The sequence below is a fragment of the Heptranchias perlo genome, chromosome 3 (assembly GCF_035084215.1).
Source record: "Heptranchias perlo isolate sHepPer1 chromosome 3, sHepPer1.hap1, whole genome shotgun sequence".
Lineage (NCBI taxonomy): Eukaryota > Metazoa > Chordata > Chondrichthyes > Hexanchiformes > Hexanchidae > Heptranchias > Heptranchias perlo.
Genome location: NC_090327.1, coordinates 19,362,747 through 19,380,237, shown reverse-complemented (window position 1 = coordinate 19,380,237; position 17,491 = coordinate 19,362,747). Strand labels below are relative to the sequence as shown.

The 17,491-nt window shown below is 44.8% G+C and overlaps 1 protein-coding gene across 2 annotated transcripts in view; it reads right to left on the bottom strand.

Annotated features, from left to right (window-relative positions):
- Positions 1 to 17,491, bottom strand: part of lama1 (laminin, alpha 1) — a 361,123-nt gene that overhangs the window by 165,540 nt on the left and 178,092 nt on the right. For both annotated transcript variants that reach the window (XM_067978409.1, XM_067978414.1), the window contains exons 15-19: positions 12,532 to 12,643; positions 10,159 to 10,269; positions 9,618 to 9,745; positions 8,313 to 8,399; positions 1,567 to 1,778 (exon numbers count right to left, since the gene is read on the bottom strand). In XM_067978409.1, the coding sequence (XP_067834510.1) occupies positions 1,567 to 1,778; positions 8,313 to 8,399; positions 9,618 to 9,745; positions 10,159 to 10,269; positions 12,532 to 12,643 (650 nt within the window). The remainder of the gene's footprint in view (positions 1 to 1,566; positions 1,779 to 8,312; positions 8,400 to 9,617; positions 9,746 to 10,158; positions 10,270 to 12,531; positions 12,644 to 17,491) is intronic.

The following is a 17,491-nucleotide window of genomic DNA, read 5'->3' as shown; positions in this document are numbered from 1 at the left end:
TTTCTCACCAAAACCATGGAAACATTAAAACTGAAAGTCAATCACTCACCAATGAAATGACTGCAGGGAAAGTTCAGCTGCCTCACTGCTCTATCTTTTTTTGGGCAATGGATGTCTTCTCAATCTGTCTTCTAGCCAAGCACAAGTTTAAACAAGTCTTTTGTTTCTTTACTTGTCCCATTACCACCCCTGTTTGCCTCGCACCATCGCCTCTTTTGTCATTCGATCACTCCTGCCCTCCACTGTAACATAAGCCTTTCCCTTTGTTCTTTCTTCCCCCACACTTTTCCCTGGCACTGTACTTGCTTAAAAACTGTTAAGGGGGTGATTTTAAACACCGAGAAGGGGTGGGTTGGGGGCGGGTGGGAGTTGAAAATAGTTGTTTTTTGGGTCGCGACCGCAACCCGGTTTTATTTCGTCGGCGCACGAAAGTACAGGCTTCCCACCGGGAATGCAAAGTCCGAAGATTTTGCGGTTGCGAACCAAAAAAACCAATTATTTTCAACTCCCACCCTCCCCCAACCCACCCGTTCTTGGGGTTTAAAATCACCCCCTTAATCTTTAACTTCCAAACTTCTAATCTTCCAATTCTGATGCAAGATCATCAACCTGAAACACTGGGGGTGATTTTAAACCCCCATAACGGGTGGGTTGGGGGCGGGTGGGAGTTGAAAATAGTTGTTTCTTTGGGTCGCAACTGCAAAATTTTTGGACTTTGCATTCCCAGCGGGAAGCCTGTACTTTTCCGCGCCGACGTTAAACCCGGAAATAAAGCCGGGTTGCGGTCGCGACCCAAAAAACAATATTTCAACTCCCACCCGTTCTTGGGATTTAAAATCACCCCCATTAACTCTGCTTCTCTCTCCACAGATGCTACCTGACCTGCAGAGTGTTTTCCAGCATTTTCTGTTTTTATTTCAGATTTCCAGCATCCGCAGCGTTTTGCTTTAGTTTAAGCAAGTCGACAGTTGGATTAGTATAAGTTTTTTTTTCTTCGTCCAGCCAGGAAGAGGCAAATTTTCCTAAGTTTCCTGTCCTCCTTTTTTTTCAGTGAAAATGTAACATTTTTTTTGTTGGCCGTTCTTTTTTATTTGGTGGCCTATTCTTGTTACACTGCCACTACTATCTTGAATCCTTGCCGCTGCCCTGCTTCTCAGAACCGCGCCTACTGCTGCCCCAGGCCCACTGCCACTTGGTGATAAATTTTCTGCACAGGAACACTCCCTGCTGGCGGGATCACGCACATCAGCGTAAAACCAGCTCAGTGCAGGATTAAGCAGCTGTGCGCTGCCAGAAACGGGCCCCTACATTGAAGGCATGAAGTTGGATCCTCAGGAAGGAGATCACGACGTTACACACGAGACTCCCATACAATGCGTTGGTAGCCAGATGCAAGTCCATTGGATTTTCATTTGGACATTGAGGATTTCCACAGATAGGTGCATTTCCCGTTTGATATAATGCCTGGACTTGTTGGGGTTTTTTTTCAAAATATATATTAAAATATTATGAAACATTTTAAAGTTCTTCCCTTCCCCTCTGCACCATATTTTACTTTTTACTTACTGTGGCAATTTTTAGCAATTACTGCATCGCCGTAGTATCCGTCCGCACATTGCTCGCACATTCTGCCCGCTGTATTCCTGATACATTTCAGACATTCTCCTGTCACCGGGTCACAGTATCCTGGAATTGATGGGTCGATGTTGTCGTTACAGTCACACGGCTCACAAGACTCTCCGGGTGTTGTTGGGTTTCCGTAGTAACCGTCAGTACACCTACGCAGAGAAAATTTACAAATGAGTTCTGAACCCTTGTAATTTAACACGGTTCAGCGTGACTTTTCCTGGATCTGTTACAAGACTTGAGGCCAGAGGTTTCCACATCTGCTCTCGCCAGCCCAAGATTGTTCTGTCCATTAAAATGGCGAGCGTACAAGTGGAAACGCCAGCCAAGAGTTTTTAAAACTTAAATATAAAAGTACTGCTTCCATTTAAACATCTGTAATTTCTCCTTTTTGAAGCAATCTGAATCTTGTTGTATTTTAATTTGAAGTATTGCGCTTCAAAATTTAATGAACCGCTCAAATTGTTGATTTTTTAAAAAATTGACAGTTGCCTTGGAAAAACCTGATGATTACTGCAGGTTTACAGGTACCCCAAGCTTTTCACATCTTAATGTTCTACTGCAAGGTGATCTTTTGATTTAACACATTACCAATGAACAGACACTCAGCAGGGTTTCACAGGGCTGCTTTTATTCCCTGCGCATGAATAATTCTGTTATCCAGTGATGTGCTAATCCACTGAGGCCACTGATCACTTGCAATAAAAGGTGGTGCGCAGGTTGCATTTTGAAGAGGCTTTGTTCTTAATAGCTCAGCGTTTGGCATTGACTTAAACCATGTCAAAAGATAAATTGTCGTGTCGCTCGCATAAAATGTCATTTCGATAAAATGGACGCTTTGCTGTCTGGCTCCCTGAATAAAAAATCGATGTCCGATGGGAAACTGGGTGAGAACGGCACCAGAGGCAGATGTTAAATCAGGTTTCAAGTCCATGGTACACAGAGTATTAATGCTCTGCAACATCAAGAATTTTCTTCTCAATAGCTCCTAATTCCATAAAGCAAGATTTGTACAGAACTTGAAAACTGCTCCAATATCTGGAAAGCTCTTCTAGTACACCTGTCGCACACCCAGACGGGATATGCGAAAAAGCTTGATCGATAGCCTCCAACCGTTCTCTCTGAATTTTTCTGTATCTTACCATTTCATTGACACAAGTATGATCATTGCTTTACTGAACTGTCAGCTTTTTGTTCCTCTTAACTTTCAAATATTGGAGTCTAAATTGGGCCGTGTAGCGCCCGTTGTGTAGGGGCTAGGCATGGGGTATCTCGGACACCCCGAAAATGGCGTCCGAGATGTGCTCAGGCTCTTACGGCGTGATGTGCGCAGGCCGCCATCTTGGTAAAGGCGTTTGCGCACATGCACCTAACGAACGCCGGCAGCATGTAGAGTAGGGAGATTATGACATAAATCAGTGTGCAACGCTGATTTGAAGCAGCTAGCGGCATTTTCGAACTCCCCGCTCCAGACAACGTACTGTCTAAACCTCACACAACTAAACAGGAGTTAAAGGGCATGAAGGAACCCCCTCATCATTTAAAGGGATCATGCAGGAGTTACAGGTTAGTTGCTGGATTAGTTATTCTGGCTGCTGGTACAATTGTGGGTGTTTGTGGAAGTTTCCAATACTTGGAGAAAGTTGCAGTATTCTATAGAGAGTGGTCTAGATGGTCTTGCAATACTGTTAGTGGCATTTAAAATAGTGTGCTAAACAATACTACTTTCAGACATGGGTGGCCTGCTAGAGCTTCCTCTGGGAATTGAACATGACTGGGAGCATGAAGAGAGGCCACGCAGAGCAGGACAAGCTGCTGGAAGATGGAGGAGGAGAGGAGGAGCCCAGCCTTCAGGGACCAATTCTCTTACTTCAACTTCAGCGATGAGCAGTGCATCCGAGGTCTGCGGTTCACAAAAGAGGTCGTGACTGAGATTTGTCAACTGCTGAAGCCACAAACTGCAGCCTCAGAGCAGGGCAAGGACAGCATTGCCTGTGGCTGTCAAGGTAACCGTGGCGCTTAATTTTTACGGCTCTGGTTCCTTTCAGGCTGCTGCTGGCGATATAAGCAATATGTCGCAGTTTGCAGTGCACTCCTGTATAAGGGAGGTCACGGAGACTCTGTACGCACTCAGAAACAGATTCATCACGTTCCCTCTTGACAGAGACAAGCAGCAGGAGCGAGCACGAGGGTTTGTTTGCATTGCAGGATTCCCCGTGGTGCAGGGTGCCATTGACTGCACACATATTGCCAAGCGTGCTCCACATCTGAACTCGAACAGAAAGGGATTCCACTCCCTCAATGTGCAGCTGGTGTGCGACCACACGCAGCGCTTCATGTAGGTCAATGCCCGCTATCCTAGCAGCAGTCATGATTCCTTCATTCTGCGGCAGTCCAATGTGCCACCTATATTTCAAACGGCAAGTCAAAGGCTGGCTACTGGGCAACAAGGGTTATCTCCTCATGAAGTGACTCGTGACTCTGGTCCAGAACGCATGCACTCGTGCACAGCAAGTGTACGAGAGCTATGCTGCCACATGGAACATCATCGAGCACACCATAGGTGTCCTCAAGCAACGTTTCCACTGCCTGAACCACTCTGGAGGAGCCCTGCAGTACTTAGTTGAGTCGGTATCAAGATTTGTCGCCGTATGCTGCATGCTGCACAACCTCATCATTATGAGGGGACAGCCCTTGCCACCGCCGATCCAGCGAGAACCTGAGCCAGAGGCAGAGGAAGAGGAGGAAGATGCAGAGGAGGTGGAGGAAGAGACGGAGGAGAAAGTGGAGGAGGAGGAAGTGCAGCAGGAAGTGGAGGAAGAGGCAGGGAGGCAACAGTGTATACAGGCCCTGTCTGCCAGGGCTCTGCGTGATCAGATGATTAATAAGCGATACCAGTAACCTCAATGACACCTCCCCATTCACCAACAGTCCCACACTCATTACCTTTCTGCTCCCACGTGACCATCAAATCATCCTCCTTATGATTACATTTTGCTTCTTCCCTCAGCCCATCGCAGAAATGAAAACCAACACCAAATACAAATTCAAATCCAAATTTATAAATTAACACATATCATAATTCAAATAAAATGAGACTGTTCACCCTTATGCATTCCATTAATGCCTGTTGTTCATGTGCCTTTACCTTTCCTAGTGCTCCTACGAGGTGCATCCCCTGTGGCTGGAGCATGGGTGGTGGAAGGCCGCTGATCTTCAATGGAGGAGAATGCAGATGGCCTTGAAGGACGACCTCGAAAAGCTCTGGGCTGCAGACTGCACCATCTCAGCCTGGGCTGCAGCAGTCTGGCCTGGCTGGCTGACAGGCAATGGCAACTGCACTGGTGGAGTGACAGGGGTGGGAGCAGGAATGCTGTCACCCTGAGAGAGGACAGCAGGTTCATGTTCCATGGCGCCACTGCCACTCTCCCGGGCGACGCCTTAGCAATCCTGATGATCTGCTGAAGAACAGATTGCTGGATTGCTGTGACGCCCTGGAAGCCCTGTTCCACAGTGGAACCCAGAGCCACGATAGCAGCAGTCTAAGCTTCCAAGGCAGCAGTCTGAGCTCCCAAGGCAGCAGTCTGAGCTCCCAAGGCAGCAGTCTGAGCTCCCAAGGCAGCAGTCTGAGCTCCAATCGCAGCAGTCAGACCTTGGATGGCAGATGTTTGTGCTGCAATGGAAACTGTTTGTGCTGCAATGGAAACTGTTTGTGCTGCAACGGAAACTGTTTGTGCTGCAACGGAAGCTGTTTGTGCTGCAATGGAAACTGTTTGTGCTGCAACGGAAGCTGTTTGTGCTGCAACGGAAGCTGTTTGTGCTGCAATGGAAACTGTTTGTGCTGCAACGGAAGCTGTTTGTGCTGCAATGAAAGCTGTTTGTGCTGCAATGAAAGCTGTTTGTGCTGCAATGGAAGCTGTGCTGCAATGGAAGCTGTTTGTGCTGTAATGGAAGCTGTGACATCGGTCATCAGAATCTGTATCATGGTGGGTTCCACAGGTGTGCTGATGGAGGTGACCATGTGGGAAAGGATGGGCTCCAAGCTCTGCTCAAAGCCCTGTGCCAAGTTGGAGCTGGACTCCTCCATGCCCCTTGACATTGTGCGTAGGCTTTCTGGCAGGCTTTCCATTTGGTGGTGTATGCCCATCAGCCTTCTTCTGTTCCCTGGCCCATCGAAGACATCATCTGACTCCTCAGCAGCAGAACCAGCGTGCAACCTCGCATGTCTTGTCAAACCAGGAGTGGTTGCGTGTTTGAATGTCCACAAACTTCGAAACATCAGCTTTGACTGGAACAATTAGAGATATCTTTTCTCCTCTGTGAAATTTGGAAAGCAATCTGCAAGCTTCCTTTCAGCAATTTTGAATTTTTTTGATTTCCACTTTTCTGTCACACAGCCCTTAATATAGGGTTCCCTATGGGTATTGCCATATATCTCTTTATGATGAAGGAAGCACAGGAGCAGGGGAGGAGGACATGAGAGAGGCATGTACGATAAAACTACAGCAAAGGAGAAGATCTACTAAGAGGTATCCTTCCACCAGAGTGTACAGACCATGCCGCTCCCTCGACACTGTCTGAGAGGAGGTCTGCTTAAGTGGGCAACAGTTTGTTAAGGAGGCACAGAAGGAGCTCTGTCTCCTGTTACAAGTTGACCTCCAAACACCCTCTCAAACAAACAAAAAACAAAGAACGAATTTACTTCAGAACACTGGATTTCATATCACAAGGTGGTTTCACCGTGCACACATATATTTACAGCAAATGCTTCTCGTTATCACTATGGTGCTTCTCAAACCTATCCTGGTACTGCACTGAGCTGATAACTGTGGGCCAGGGACACCAATGGTGTTTGACTGTCCTGTGGTACCGAGATGGCCCTTATCGGAGCTTCTGTTATCTCACATGGACTCCAGCTGGTTTTGTCACCGCTGCAGGGGCATGGGCAGCCATTATCCTTTATCCTGACGCCTACATGAGGGCTGGCTGGAAAGGTCACAAGCTGTCTTCAGAAGGGAGGATGGTATCATGAATTTGGATTCTAGCCATGCCACTTGTGTTGGGTCTTGGATCTGAGTACCCACTGTTCAGCAATAGGGCAGACCTGACAGTATCTGTCAGATTCTACAGACCCCGAGAGATATCATCCCAAAGCTGTTTCCATCGCACTGAAGGCCTGTAGTCAAGGCATCCACTTTTTTCGCACTGACTATATTGAAGCCTCTCTGTTTGGGGGATGGATGCAGATGTTCACAATGCCACTAATCACTGCAGGTAACACTGCATCCTTGAATCATACAGCACAGAAGGCCATTCAGCCCATCGTGCCTGTGCCGGCTCTTTGACAGAGCGATCCAATGAGTGCCAATCCCCTGCTCTTTCCCCATAGCTCTGTAAATTTTTCCTTTTCAAGTATATATCCAAGTCCCTTTTGAAAGTTACTATTGAATCTGCTTCCACCACCCGTTCAGGCAGTGCATTCCAGGTCATAACTGCGCTGCATAAAAAAAAAATTCTCCTCATCTTCCCTGTCGAATCCTTCTTGGATACTGGCACTGAAAGGAATTTGTCATCGCCACGGCTGCTACCATCTGTTTCAGCTTCTCCAAGGTGGCCCTCAGTGCCTCCACGTGAGTGTGAGATTCATCTAGCATCCTCTTTTTAGAGCAGAACCCCAGGGATGTGAGGGCACAGATTTGGGAACCAAGGGCTAGCTTTTGCAGAGCCTCTGCTCGCTGCTGTCAAGAGTTTTGTGGTGCCGTGAAGGCAATAAATGAAAGAGTGCCACAGAGAGAGCAGGTAGCTTACCTTGGCTCCTCTGGTGAGGTCATTAAATTTTTCCTGAATTGCAAAGGAGTCCTGGGATTCAAGATGGTGGCACACACTGCCACCTCCCTGCACCACATACTTGTGCACCGCATTCTGGCTCCTGACTCCAAACAGACAGTTCCCGCTGCTCCGTTATGAGGACAAGCAGGTCTGGCTCCCTACGGTATGCCGCTCATTTCTTCGACCTTTGTCATCTAGGTTGCCTCTTCCTCCAGTGCTGCCATTGCCTCTTTAAGCAGCAGCAGGTTCAACATCTTGCTGCTGCACCGGGTCTCTGCCTTTCTTCCAGGTATTCCGCCCTCTCATGAGATGTATTCCCAGCTGTATTTAAACATTCTGCACATTTCTGCCTATGTAAATTGGCATCGCTACCTAAAGGCGGGTGGAAGTCCATCTCCACCACAGCTCCGATTGTGTTGTCAGAATTTCAGGCCCTTTATCTCCTCCCTGCAATCTCACTGTGAGATTCATCCCATCATATTCAATGCTAACTCATTCTTTTACAAGATCTCAAAACTGTGGCACTCCATACCTCCCTCAGTCTTTCCTTCCTCTCACAATCAAAAAGCAACACCTAGCCACTGATTCATTTCAATTTCTCTTCTGCTGCTTTCAACCTTGATGGTATCCTATTATACAGGCCATTGTTCCTTCACCTGGATTTCACAATAAAACTTCAGTTTTGAAAATTTTACTTTAATTAGTGAGATGTTGACAGTAATGTGCAGCTGAAATGTGTCAAGATTCGGGGAATCACAATATACAAACATAAAGAAATTAAAATTGTGAATGGCAAAGAGTTAATCACACCTTAACTAAAAACCATTTACCGACATTCCATAGTCTTTAACTACTACCTGTCACATTTCGGTCCTGTATAGCCCAGTCGGCATTGGTCACATATGACTTCTCCTGTTTTGTTTAAGTGGCAGGTAGGACTGAAACTGGAGAAATAAAAAACAACATTAAATGTGCTTCAGTTATTAAAACATGAGAGCATCCACAGAATGGCTCCAAGTGGGTAAAAACTATAATCCTTTTAAATTAGCTTGTTTGGATAACTGACTGATGCAGTAACTTAAGTAATGGTCTTTCACCTCTGGGATGGGACCTTGTTTCGTATCCAGTTCAAACTGATGGGATGAATCGTTTGCAAAGGGTCCTTTGCGAAATACGTTTAGCAAGTCTGAATCCAGTGCCCAGTAGGACCACAACCTTAGACTGTCCCTGATTTGGTACTAAATTGACAATCTGCTTCAGGGTAGTCAGAGTGGAAAATGGAAAAATATCAGTTGGGGTGCTCTTCTCAGGTTAGGGGTTAAGACACATTATTGGGCAAGAGTAAAGGGCAGTTTATACTACATCTAACTGCTTTATCAGACCTGGAATTTTAATGGTGACACTGGGTTCCCAAAATGGGAAAGTGTCCCATTTTCCAGTGTGAACAGTTCTCACCTTTAATTTTTCTGGCATTGTAGAGGAAGACTGCGGGATGTGGTTAGTGTTTGTAAAGAGTTTGCTCATAAAGGGAAGAGAGTATTCCATTTCTATCATTTGATTAAATCAGCCAGTTAAAATGTTCTGCTCTTTTAATTAATATATAGCAGTTAAGTTTAAAGAAATATTAATTCAGAATGATTTTTGCATTCTACTTTTACTGCTACCATTCATATTGTCCAAAACTTTGCTACAAAATAGGGAATTTATTTTGAATAAACATATGAATTATTATTTGGTCACAGGGTTAAAAAGTTTTTATTAGCTAAGTAGCCAATGATAATATAACCTTGAATCTCTGCTTAAGACCCCAACTATTTAACCTAAAATGGGATTTTCAATATGATGGCTACATTGAGGGCTGGAGAATGGTCCTGATGGACTTCATCCTAGGGTTTAGGTGCAGATTCAGTCACAATATTTTACAGTTAGGTTATAGAATAAATGGAGTGAAATGCCATTCTACTACTGCAGAACATCATGAATTTTGACAAATGTTCTACAAAGTATATTTAATGTACACAAAATATTTGTGCAGAAAGGAAGTATTCAGTGTCAAAATTATTGAATTTCCTCTTTATTACTGTGATTACAGTTGCTAGAGGTTGAAGCAAGGCAACAGCGTTAATTAACATCCCTTGCTCTAAAAACAACAGCAGGCTTACTTGTTAGAGGAAATATTCAGTGGGCAGGCACATGGCTGGCAGTCCTCAGTTGTACCTCTGGTGGGATCGCCATATAAACCGGGGGCGCACTGACCACAATTTGGTCCGGTCGTGTTGTGCCGACAGTCCTGGAAGCAGTGTATAGTTCATTTAAAATATAATACGTGCAAAAAATAACTCACCATAATTGCAAGTTCTCCTTTGCACTCCCCAAGGATTTAAAAATGGTAACTGTCTTTATATTTTTAAATAATACAGTACTTCATATAAAAAAACAAAAGTAGTAAAGATGCACAGCCTGACCATGGTTTTGCTGATCTCAGTTGGGGCCGTGCGGCAGCGGTACAGTTAGCCTCAGCACCCATGGGCTTGGCAAAGTTCCCATTGTTGAGACCAGCCTTATTTAAGCAAGATTTTATAAATAAATGTGAAACTGTATATATAAACCAGCTCCCCTGGACCACAATAAAAATATTCTGCTTTTAGAATTTCACCTCACATCTGATCGTATATAAGATAAATTGCATTAACTGGAACTTACCAAGCAAGTGCCATTAGTGTCACATTCTGTAGCGTGACCATTGCATTCACACTGCTGACAGATGCCTCCAAACAATATTCCATCAACACGATAAAAACCTGGGATGCAAGTCTATTGAAAATAATAATTGAGTACAAAAATCCCACTGCAGAGCATTTCTGATATCTCTTAACGTTCTAGTATGCCAATTTATAATTCAAAGAACATTCCTAAAGATCTCTTTCTTGGATTCATTTTTAAAAAAATAATCTTTGGGTAATAGCATTATGTGGGGACGTCATGTTCATGTGGAAAGGTAGAATTCTCACAAGTATGAGTAAATAAATAATGTAAAGAATGGCGTGAGAATTCATTGAAGAGGCGGGGTCACACTCTTTGCTCCCTTGAAGACACCCGCGGGCCATTTATATTTAGGGTGCACATCAAGTGGGTGGTGGGCGTAGCGCTGGCACTGCCCAACCAATGACACCAGTGAGAGACCAGAACCACTTTCAGGGTCAGAATACTTTTGGCAAGCTGCCAGCACTGAACGGGGGCCTTTAAAGGTGGGTGTATGGAGCACAAAGGGACTGGCGGTGGGTGGGAAGATTTTTTGAGGGGCCAGGAGGAACATTCATGCTTCTCCGTGCCACAGTGTTTTTTTCCCCTATTTTCAGAGCAGCCTGTAGCTGCCCCTTTAAGAATAACAGTCCTTGAAACTGAGCCTCAGCAGACGAAAGTATGGGTCAGAAATAGGGCTATAACACAATAGGGATGATTCTGCAACCCACGGTCTGGTCTAAAGCTCAACACCACGAATGAAGCCTCACAAAATTATCTTTTTAGTTTCAAAAAGATAAGGACATACATGGTGTGCTTCACAAGTTATATCCTTGATGATATCACGCTATTTCAGCAAAGCTTGGAACATTGAGAAATTAAGCAATGTTTGGCTGTCAAGTGACAAAGCAATTTGTTATTCAAGTGCTGTGAACACACAAAAAACATGTTTCTGAATTTTCATATTTGTATTGTAATTTATGCATACTCCTTTAAAAGGTGTACATTCGGTTGAAATTTCTCCAAGCAATAACTTTAGAGAATAAGTCAGTGCGAGTACAAAATAGGATTTCCATTTCATATTCAACGCTGACTTTTTCCAATAAAATTATTGACAGGACAAATTTCATCCCCAGGTGTGTATAAAAATAAATTATAGAAAGTTAGTTACACATGTCACAAAGGTCTATTGCATTTATTTTTCAGCTTCAGCTTATTGAAGAAATGAAATAATTACAAAACTACTCATTTGATTTTCTTCAAATTACAAACTCCTTCTGGCTGCTTTTCCTGAATGAGAATAAACTCAGGAACTACTAGTTAATAAAACCAGAATTTATTCATAAATTAGAATTAAACAAGATAGCATATTGACAAAAGCGAGATAGAATCATGGAAAGTTATAGCACAGAAGGAGGCCATTCGGCCCATCATGTCCATGCCGGTGAAAAGATCATAGTCTTGATTTTCAAATCATTACTGGTGCGTGACTACATGCACTTTGGGTTTTTCACAAGTATCTATTTTTGAATGGTAAAATTCTCAGTGCAGCAGAGGAACAGAGTGATCTAGGTGCACCAATACACAGATCTGTTAAAAGTTTTGGAATCATTCAAAAGGCGCAAAGTAGATTCACTAGGTGATTTGTTACTGGGTGATGAGTTATTGGTGCATAAAGTCAGGATTGGAATTGGAAGCATAAGGGGTGGAGCGGTAAATGCTTTACCATTAAGTGACATGTGAAGCTTAATCAATCACATTGTATCAGAGACACTTGAAGAAGAAAAGTATTAAAGGACATGGGAAAAGAGCAGAGAAGTGCATTGGAGTAGACAGTTGTAGTGAGAGAACTAGCACTGCACTGATGCAATGGGCTGAAAAGCCTACTTTTAAACTGAAATTTCTGATATTGTTTGCACTACCAAATTAAGTGGAGAATGGCCATAGAACAGATTAGAAACCGCACATATTATGAAGTCATATTTTGACAAAACAGAGATCAAAATAGAGAGATACCGATATCACCATGGAAGATGTGCCTACTGTGTAGATAATACACTGGTACATGTCATTCCTCGCTCTTCATGAGAGAGCCTCTATTTTTTTTTAAGAGTCTGCCATTTTCACGGTCTATTTACTGGTACTCTGTTGTATACTTGGGAAGGAAGGGCATTAGCAGTTCTGCACAACTGAAAGGCAACAAATCCTATTGACATTAGCACAAGATGAAAAGTGGTCTGTAACACAAGAGTCAATGTTTCTTTAGATCCTCTCTCTAGCATTGAAAATGTTGATATAAAAATGTAATCAAAAGACAAGAGTTTTCTGTATTACCTCACAGGAAATCCCAGAGTAGCCTGGTGGGCATTCACAGTGTTCAACATCCACTGCAGGGAGAATGTCGATGGCATTGGGGTTTGCCACATCCAAGGTGACAGAGCTCAGCCTGAAAGTACAAAGATTTGCATAATTCCCACTATTACAGCACTTAGCAAAGTGAGGTGGATCAATTGTGGATTTCTTAGGATAAATCAAAACTGGGGAAGACAAACCAAGCTCGGCACAACCAGATAGGTTATTGTAAGTGTCACTCAGACACTTACTCCGTTTCATGTAAACTCATTCAAAGTCTGGCACATACACAATCAGTTAATCAAAATTAACCAAATGAAAATTCCCCATACTTTAATAACCTTAACAGCAAATAAAAACAACTAAACTGCGAACAGTTCTGCCAAACTAATACCACAGAGGCTACTTCTACATCATTTGTGACACTGATATAGTTTAAGGAGATATTTCGAGACTTTACGGTTTTCCTGGCAAAATATTTACATACATGCCAACCACCAGCATTTCATTACAACAGTGACTACACTTCAAAAGTACATCATTGGTTGTGAAGCGAGTTGGGACATCCTGAGGTTGTGAAAGGACCAACATAAATGCAATTCTTTCTTTCATGGTGACAGCATTTTCGGTGCCCAGTCAGTGTGTCAGTGCTTGATGACCTGAATTGATGCAGCTAAGCCCCCCCTCTGGGCCACACACCCACCATCCCACTCCTTTGGAGTCTGGTGGCTAAAGCACCAGATAGGTCTCACTTCTCCTTTTCACAATGCCTTTAGTACTAATGGATAAGAGTGGTGCCTCTCTACACTGTATACTCAAATTCTTGCAAGAATATGAGTTCCCGCCTGCAATCTACAGAGTCAGCAATCCTTGCCACTGGTAGAAATGGTGAGAGGAGAAGTGAGACTAGTGTGGGGTGTTAGCCAGCAGATTTGGGGAGGAGTGAGGGGGGAAATGGATGGCGAGGGAGGAAATGCATGGCAAAGGGGAGGGGAAGGTGTCAGAATGCATCATGAAGGGAGGAGGGCAGAATGCAGGGTGAGGGGGGCGAATACAGCTAGAGGGAGCGCCAGAATGCATGGCAAGGGAAAGGGGGCATAACGTATCACAAGGGAGAAATGGATGGGATGGGGAGGGAGAGCGGATGGCAGTGAAAGAAAGGGAGGTGGATGGCAGTGAATGGGAGAAAGGGACAGAAGTTGGGAATGATACTTTATGGTGGAGGTGGAAGGAGAGTGCCAATATTAACTGAGAGGGAGTAGTGAGGGAGAGTGCCAGTATTAACTGAGAGGGAGTAGTGAGGGAGAGCATCAGTATTAACTGAGAGGGAGTAGTGAGGGAGAGTGCCAGTATTAACTGAGAGGGAGTAGTGAGGGAGAGTGCCAGTATTAACTGAGAGGGAGTAGTGAGGGAGAGTGCCAGTATTAACTGAGAGGGAGTAGTGAGGGAGAGCGTCAGTATTAACTGAGAGGGAGTAGTGAGGGAGAGTGCCAGTATTAACTGAGAGGGAGTAGTGAGGGAGAGTGCCAGTATTAACTGAGAGGGAGTAGTGAGGGAGAGTGCCAGTATTAACTGAGAGGGAGTAGTGAGGGAGAGCATCAGTATTAACTGAGAGGGAGTAGTGAGGGAGAGTGCCAGTATTAACTGAGAGGGAGTAGTGAGGGGGAGTGCCAGTATTAACTGAGAGGGAGTAGTGAGGGAGAGTTCCAGCATACTCTGAGAGGGAGTAGTGAGGGAGAGCGTCAGTATTAACTGAGAGGGAGTAGTGAGGGGGAGTGCCAGTATTAACTGAGAGGGAGTAGTGAGGGAGAGTTCCAGTATTAACTGAGAGAGAGTAGTGAGGGAGAGTGCCAGTATTAACTGAGAGGGAGTAGTGAGGGAGAGCGTCAGTATTAACTGAGAGGGAGTAGTGAGGGAGAGTGCCAGTATTAACTGAGAGGGAGTAGTGAGGGAGAGTGCCAGTATTAACTGAGAGGGAGTAGTGAGGGAGAGTGTCAGTATTAACTGAGAGGGAGTAGTGAGGGAGAGTTCCAGTATTAACTGAGAGGGAGTAGTGAGGGAGAGTGTCAGTATTAACTGAGAGAGAGTAGTGAGGGAGAGTGTCAGTATTAACTGAGAGGGAGTAGTGAGGGAGAGCGTCAGTATTAACTGAGAGGGAGTAGTGAGGGGGAGTTCCAGCATACACTGAGAGGGAGTAGTGAGGGAGAGCGTCAGTATTAACTGAGAGAGAGCAGTGAGGGGGAGTTCCAGCATACACTGAGAGGGAGTAGTGAGGGAGAGCGTCAGTATTAACTGAGAGGGAGTAGTGAGGGGGAGTTCCAAGCATACACTGAGAGAGAGTAGTGAGGGAGAGCGTCAGTATTAACTGAGAGGGAGTAGTGAGGGAGAGCGTCAGTATTAACTGAGAGAGAGTAGTGAGGGAGAGCGTCAGTATTAACTGAGAGGGAGTAGTGAGGGAGAGTGCCAGTATTAACTGAGAGGGATTAGTGAGGGGGAGTTCCAGCATACACTGAGAGGGAGTAGTGAGGGAGAGTGCCAGCATACACTGAGAGGGAGTAGTGAGGGAGAGTGCCAGCATACACTGAGAGGGAGTAGTGAGGGAGAGTGCCAGCATAAACCGGGTAGGCGTACAAAGAAGATAAAACTGTCTGAATAAATTGAAGATATCTCTTCCTCTGTTAGCCTAAGCTGGTTATAGGCCCTCTACTGGAGAAATGATTGTTTCTTCAACTGAGGGTAGTAAACAGTGAGTAGGATAATAATAGACTTCAAGAGGACACAGACAGGCTGGTGGAATGGGCAGACACATGGCAGATGAAATTTAATGCAGAGAAGTGCTGAGTGATACATTTTGACAGGAAGAATGAGGAGAGGCAATATAAACTAGAGGGTACAATTCTAAAGGGATGTGCAGGAACAGACAGAATTGGGGGTATATGTGCACAAATCTTTGACGGTGGCAGGACAGGTTGAGAAAGTGGTTAAAAAAGCATATGGGATCCTGGGCATAGAGTACAAAAGCAAGAAAGTTATGTTGAACCTTTATAAAAACTGGTTCAGCCACAACTGGAGTAATGTGTCCAATTGTGGGCACCGCACTTTAGGAAGGATGTGAAGGCCTTAGAGAAAAAAAGATTTACTAGAATGGTGCCAGGGATGAGGGACTTCAGTTACGTGGATAGACTGGAGAAGCTGGGGTTGTTCTCCTTATAGCAGAGAAGGTTGAGAAGAGATTTGACAGAAGTGTTCAAAATCATGAGGGGTTTAGTTAAAGTAGCCATGATGTGGAGATGCTGGTGATGGACTGGGGTGGACAAATGTAAGGAATCTTACAACACCAGGTTATAGTCCAACAGTTTTATTTGAAAATCACAAGCTTTCGGAGGCTTTCCCCTTCGTCAGGTGAGTGTGGGATTCCATGGAAGGTACCGCATATATAGTCAGAGAACAATGCCTGGTGATTACAGATAATCTTTCCAACTGCCCGTTGTCAAGGCAATCAAATGAGTCGAATAGTGTTCAGACAGAGAGACATTACGTACAGGACTACTGAATATACAAACGGTCAGAACCCAAAGACAGAGAGAGAGAGAGAGAGAGAGAGAGAAACATCCGAAAGGAAGAGAAAGAGAGAGAATGATCAGTTGTATTAAAAACAGATAACTCTTTTTTCGCTGGTGGGGTTACGTGTAGCATGACATGAACCCAAGATCCCGGTTGAGGCAGTCCTCATGGGTGCGGAACTTGGCTATCAATTTCTGCTCGATGATTTTGCATTGTCGTGTGTCTCGAAGGCCGCCTTGGAGAACGCTTATCCGAAGATCGGCGGCAGAATGTCCTTGACTGCTAAAGTGTTCCCCGACTGGGAGGGAACCCTCCTGTCTGGCGATTGTTGCGCGGTGTCCATTCATCCGTTGTCGCAGTGTCTGCATGGTCTCGCCAATGTACCATGCTCCGGGGCATCCTTTCCTGCAACGTATGAGGTAGACAACGTTAGCCGAGTCACAGGAGCATGAACCATGTACCTGGTGGGTGCCAGATCATTGACACAGATACCACCATCACACGAGAGGACACCACCCACCAGGTGCATGGTTCATACTCCTGTGACTCGGACAACGTTGTCTACCTCATACGTTGCAGGAAAGGATGCCCCGGAGAATGGTACATTGGCGAGACCATGCAGACACTGCGACAACGGATGAACGGACACCGCGCAACAATCGCCAGACAAGAGGGTTCCCTCCCAGTCGGGGAACACTTCAGCAGTCAAGGACATTCAGCCACCGATCTTCGGGTAAGCGTTCTCCAAGGCGGCCTTCGAAACACACGACAATGCAAAATCGTCGAGCAGAAATTGATAGTCAAGTTCCGCACCCATGAGGACTGCCTCAACCGGGATCTTGGGTTCATGTCATGCTACACGTAACCCCACCAGCGAAAAAAGTGTTATCCGTTTTTAATACAACTGATCATTCTCTCTCTTTCTCTTCCTTTCGGATGTTTCTCTCTCTCTCTCTCTCTGTCTTTGGGTTCTGACCGTTTGTATATTCAGTAGTCCTGTATGTAATGTCTCTCTGTCTGAACACTATTCGACTCATTTGATTGCCTTGACAACGGGCAGTTGGAAAGATTATCTGTAATCACCAGGCATTGTTCTCTGACTATATATGCAGTACCTTCCATGGAATCCCACACTCACCTGACGAAGGAGAAAGCCTCCGAAAGCTTGTGATTTTCAAATAAAACTGTTGGACTATAACCTGGTGTTGTACGATTCCTTACATTAGTTAAAGTAAATAATGAGAAACTCTTCCCATTAGTGGAAGGGTCGAGAACCAGAGGGCACAGATTTAAGGTGATTGGCAAAAGAACCAAAGGCGACATGAAGAAAAACTTTTTTACGCAGCGAGTAGTTATGATCTGGAATGCGCTGCCTGAA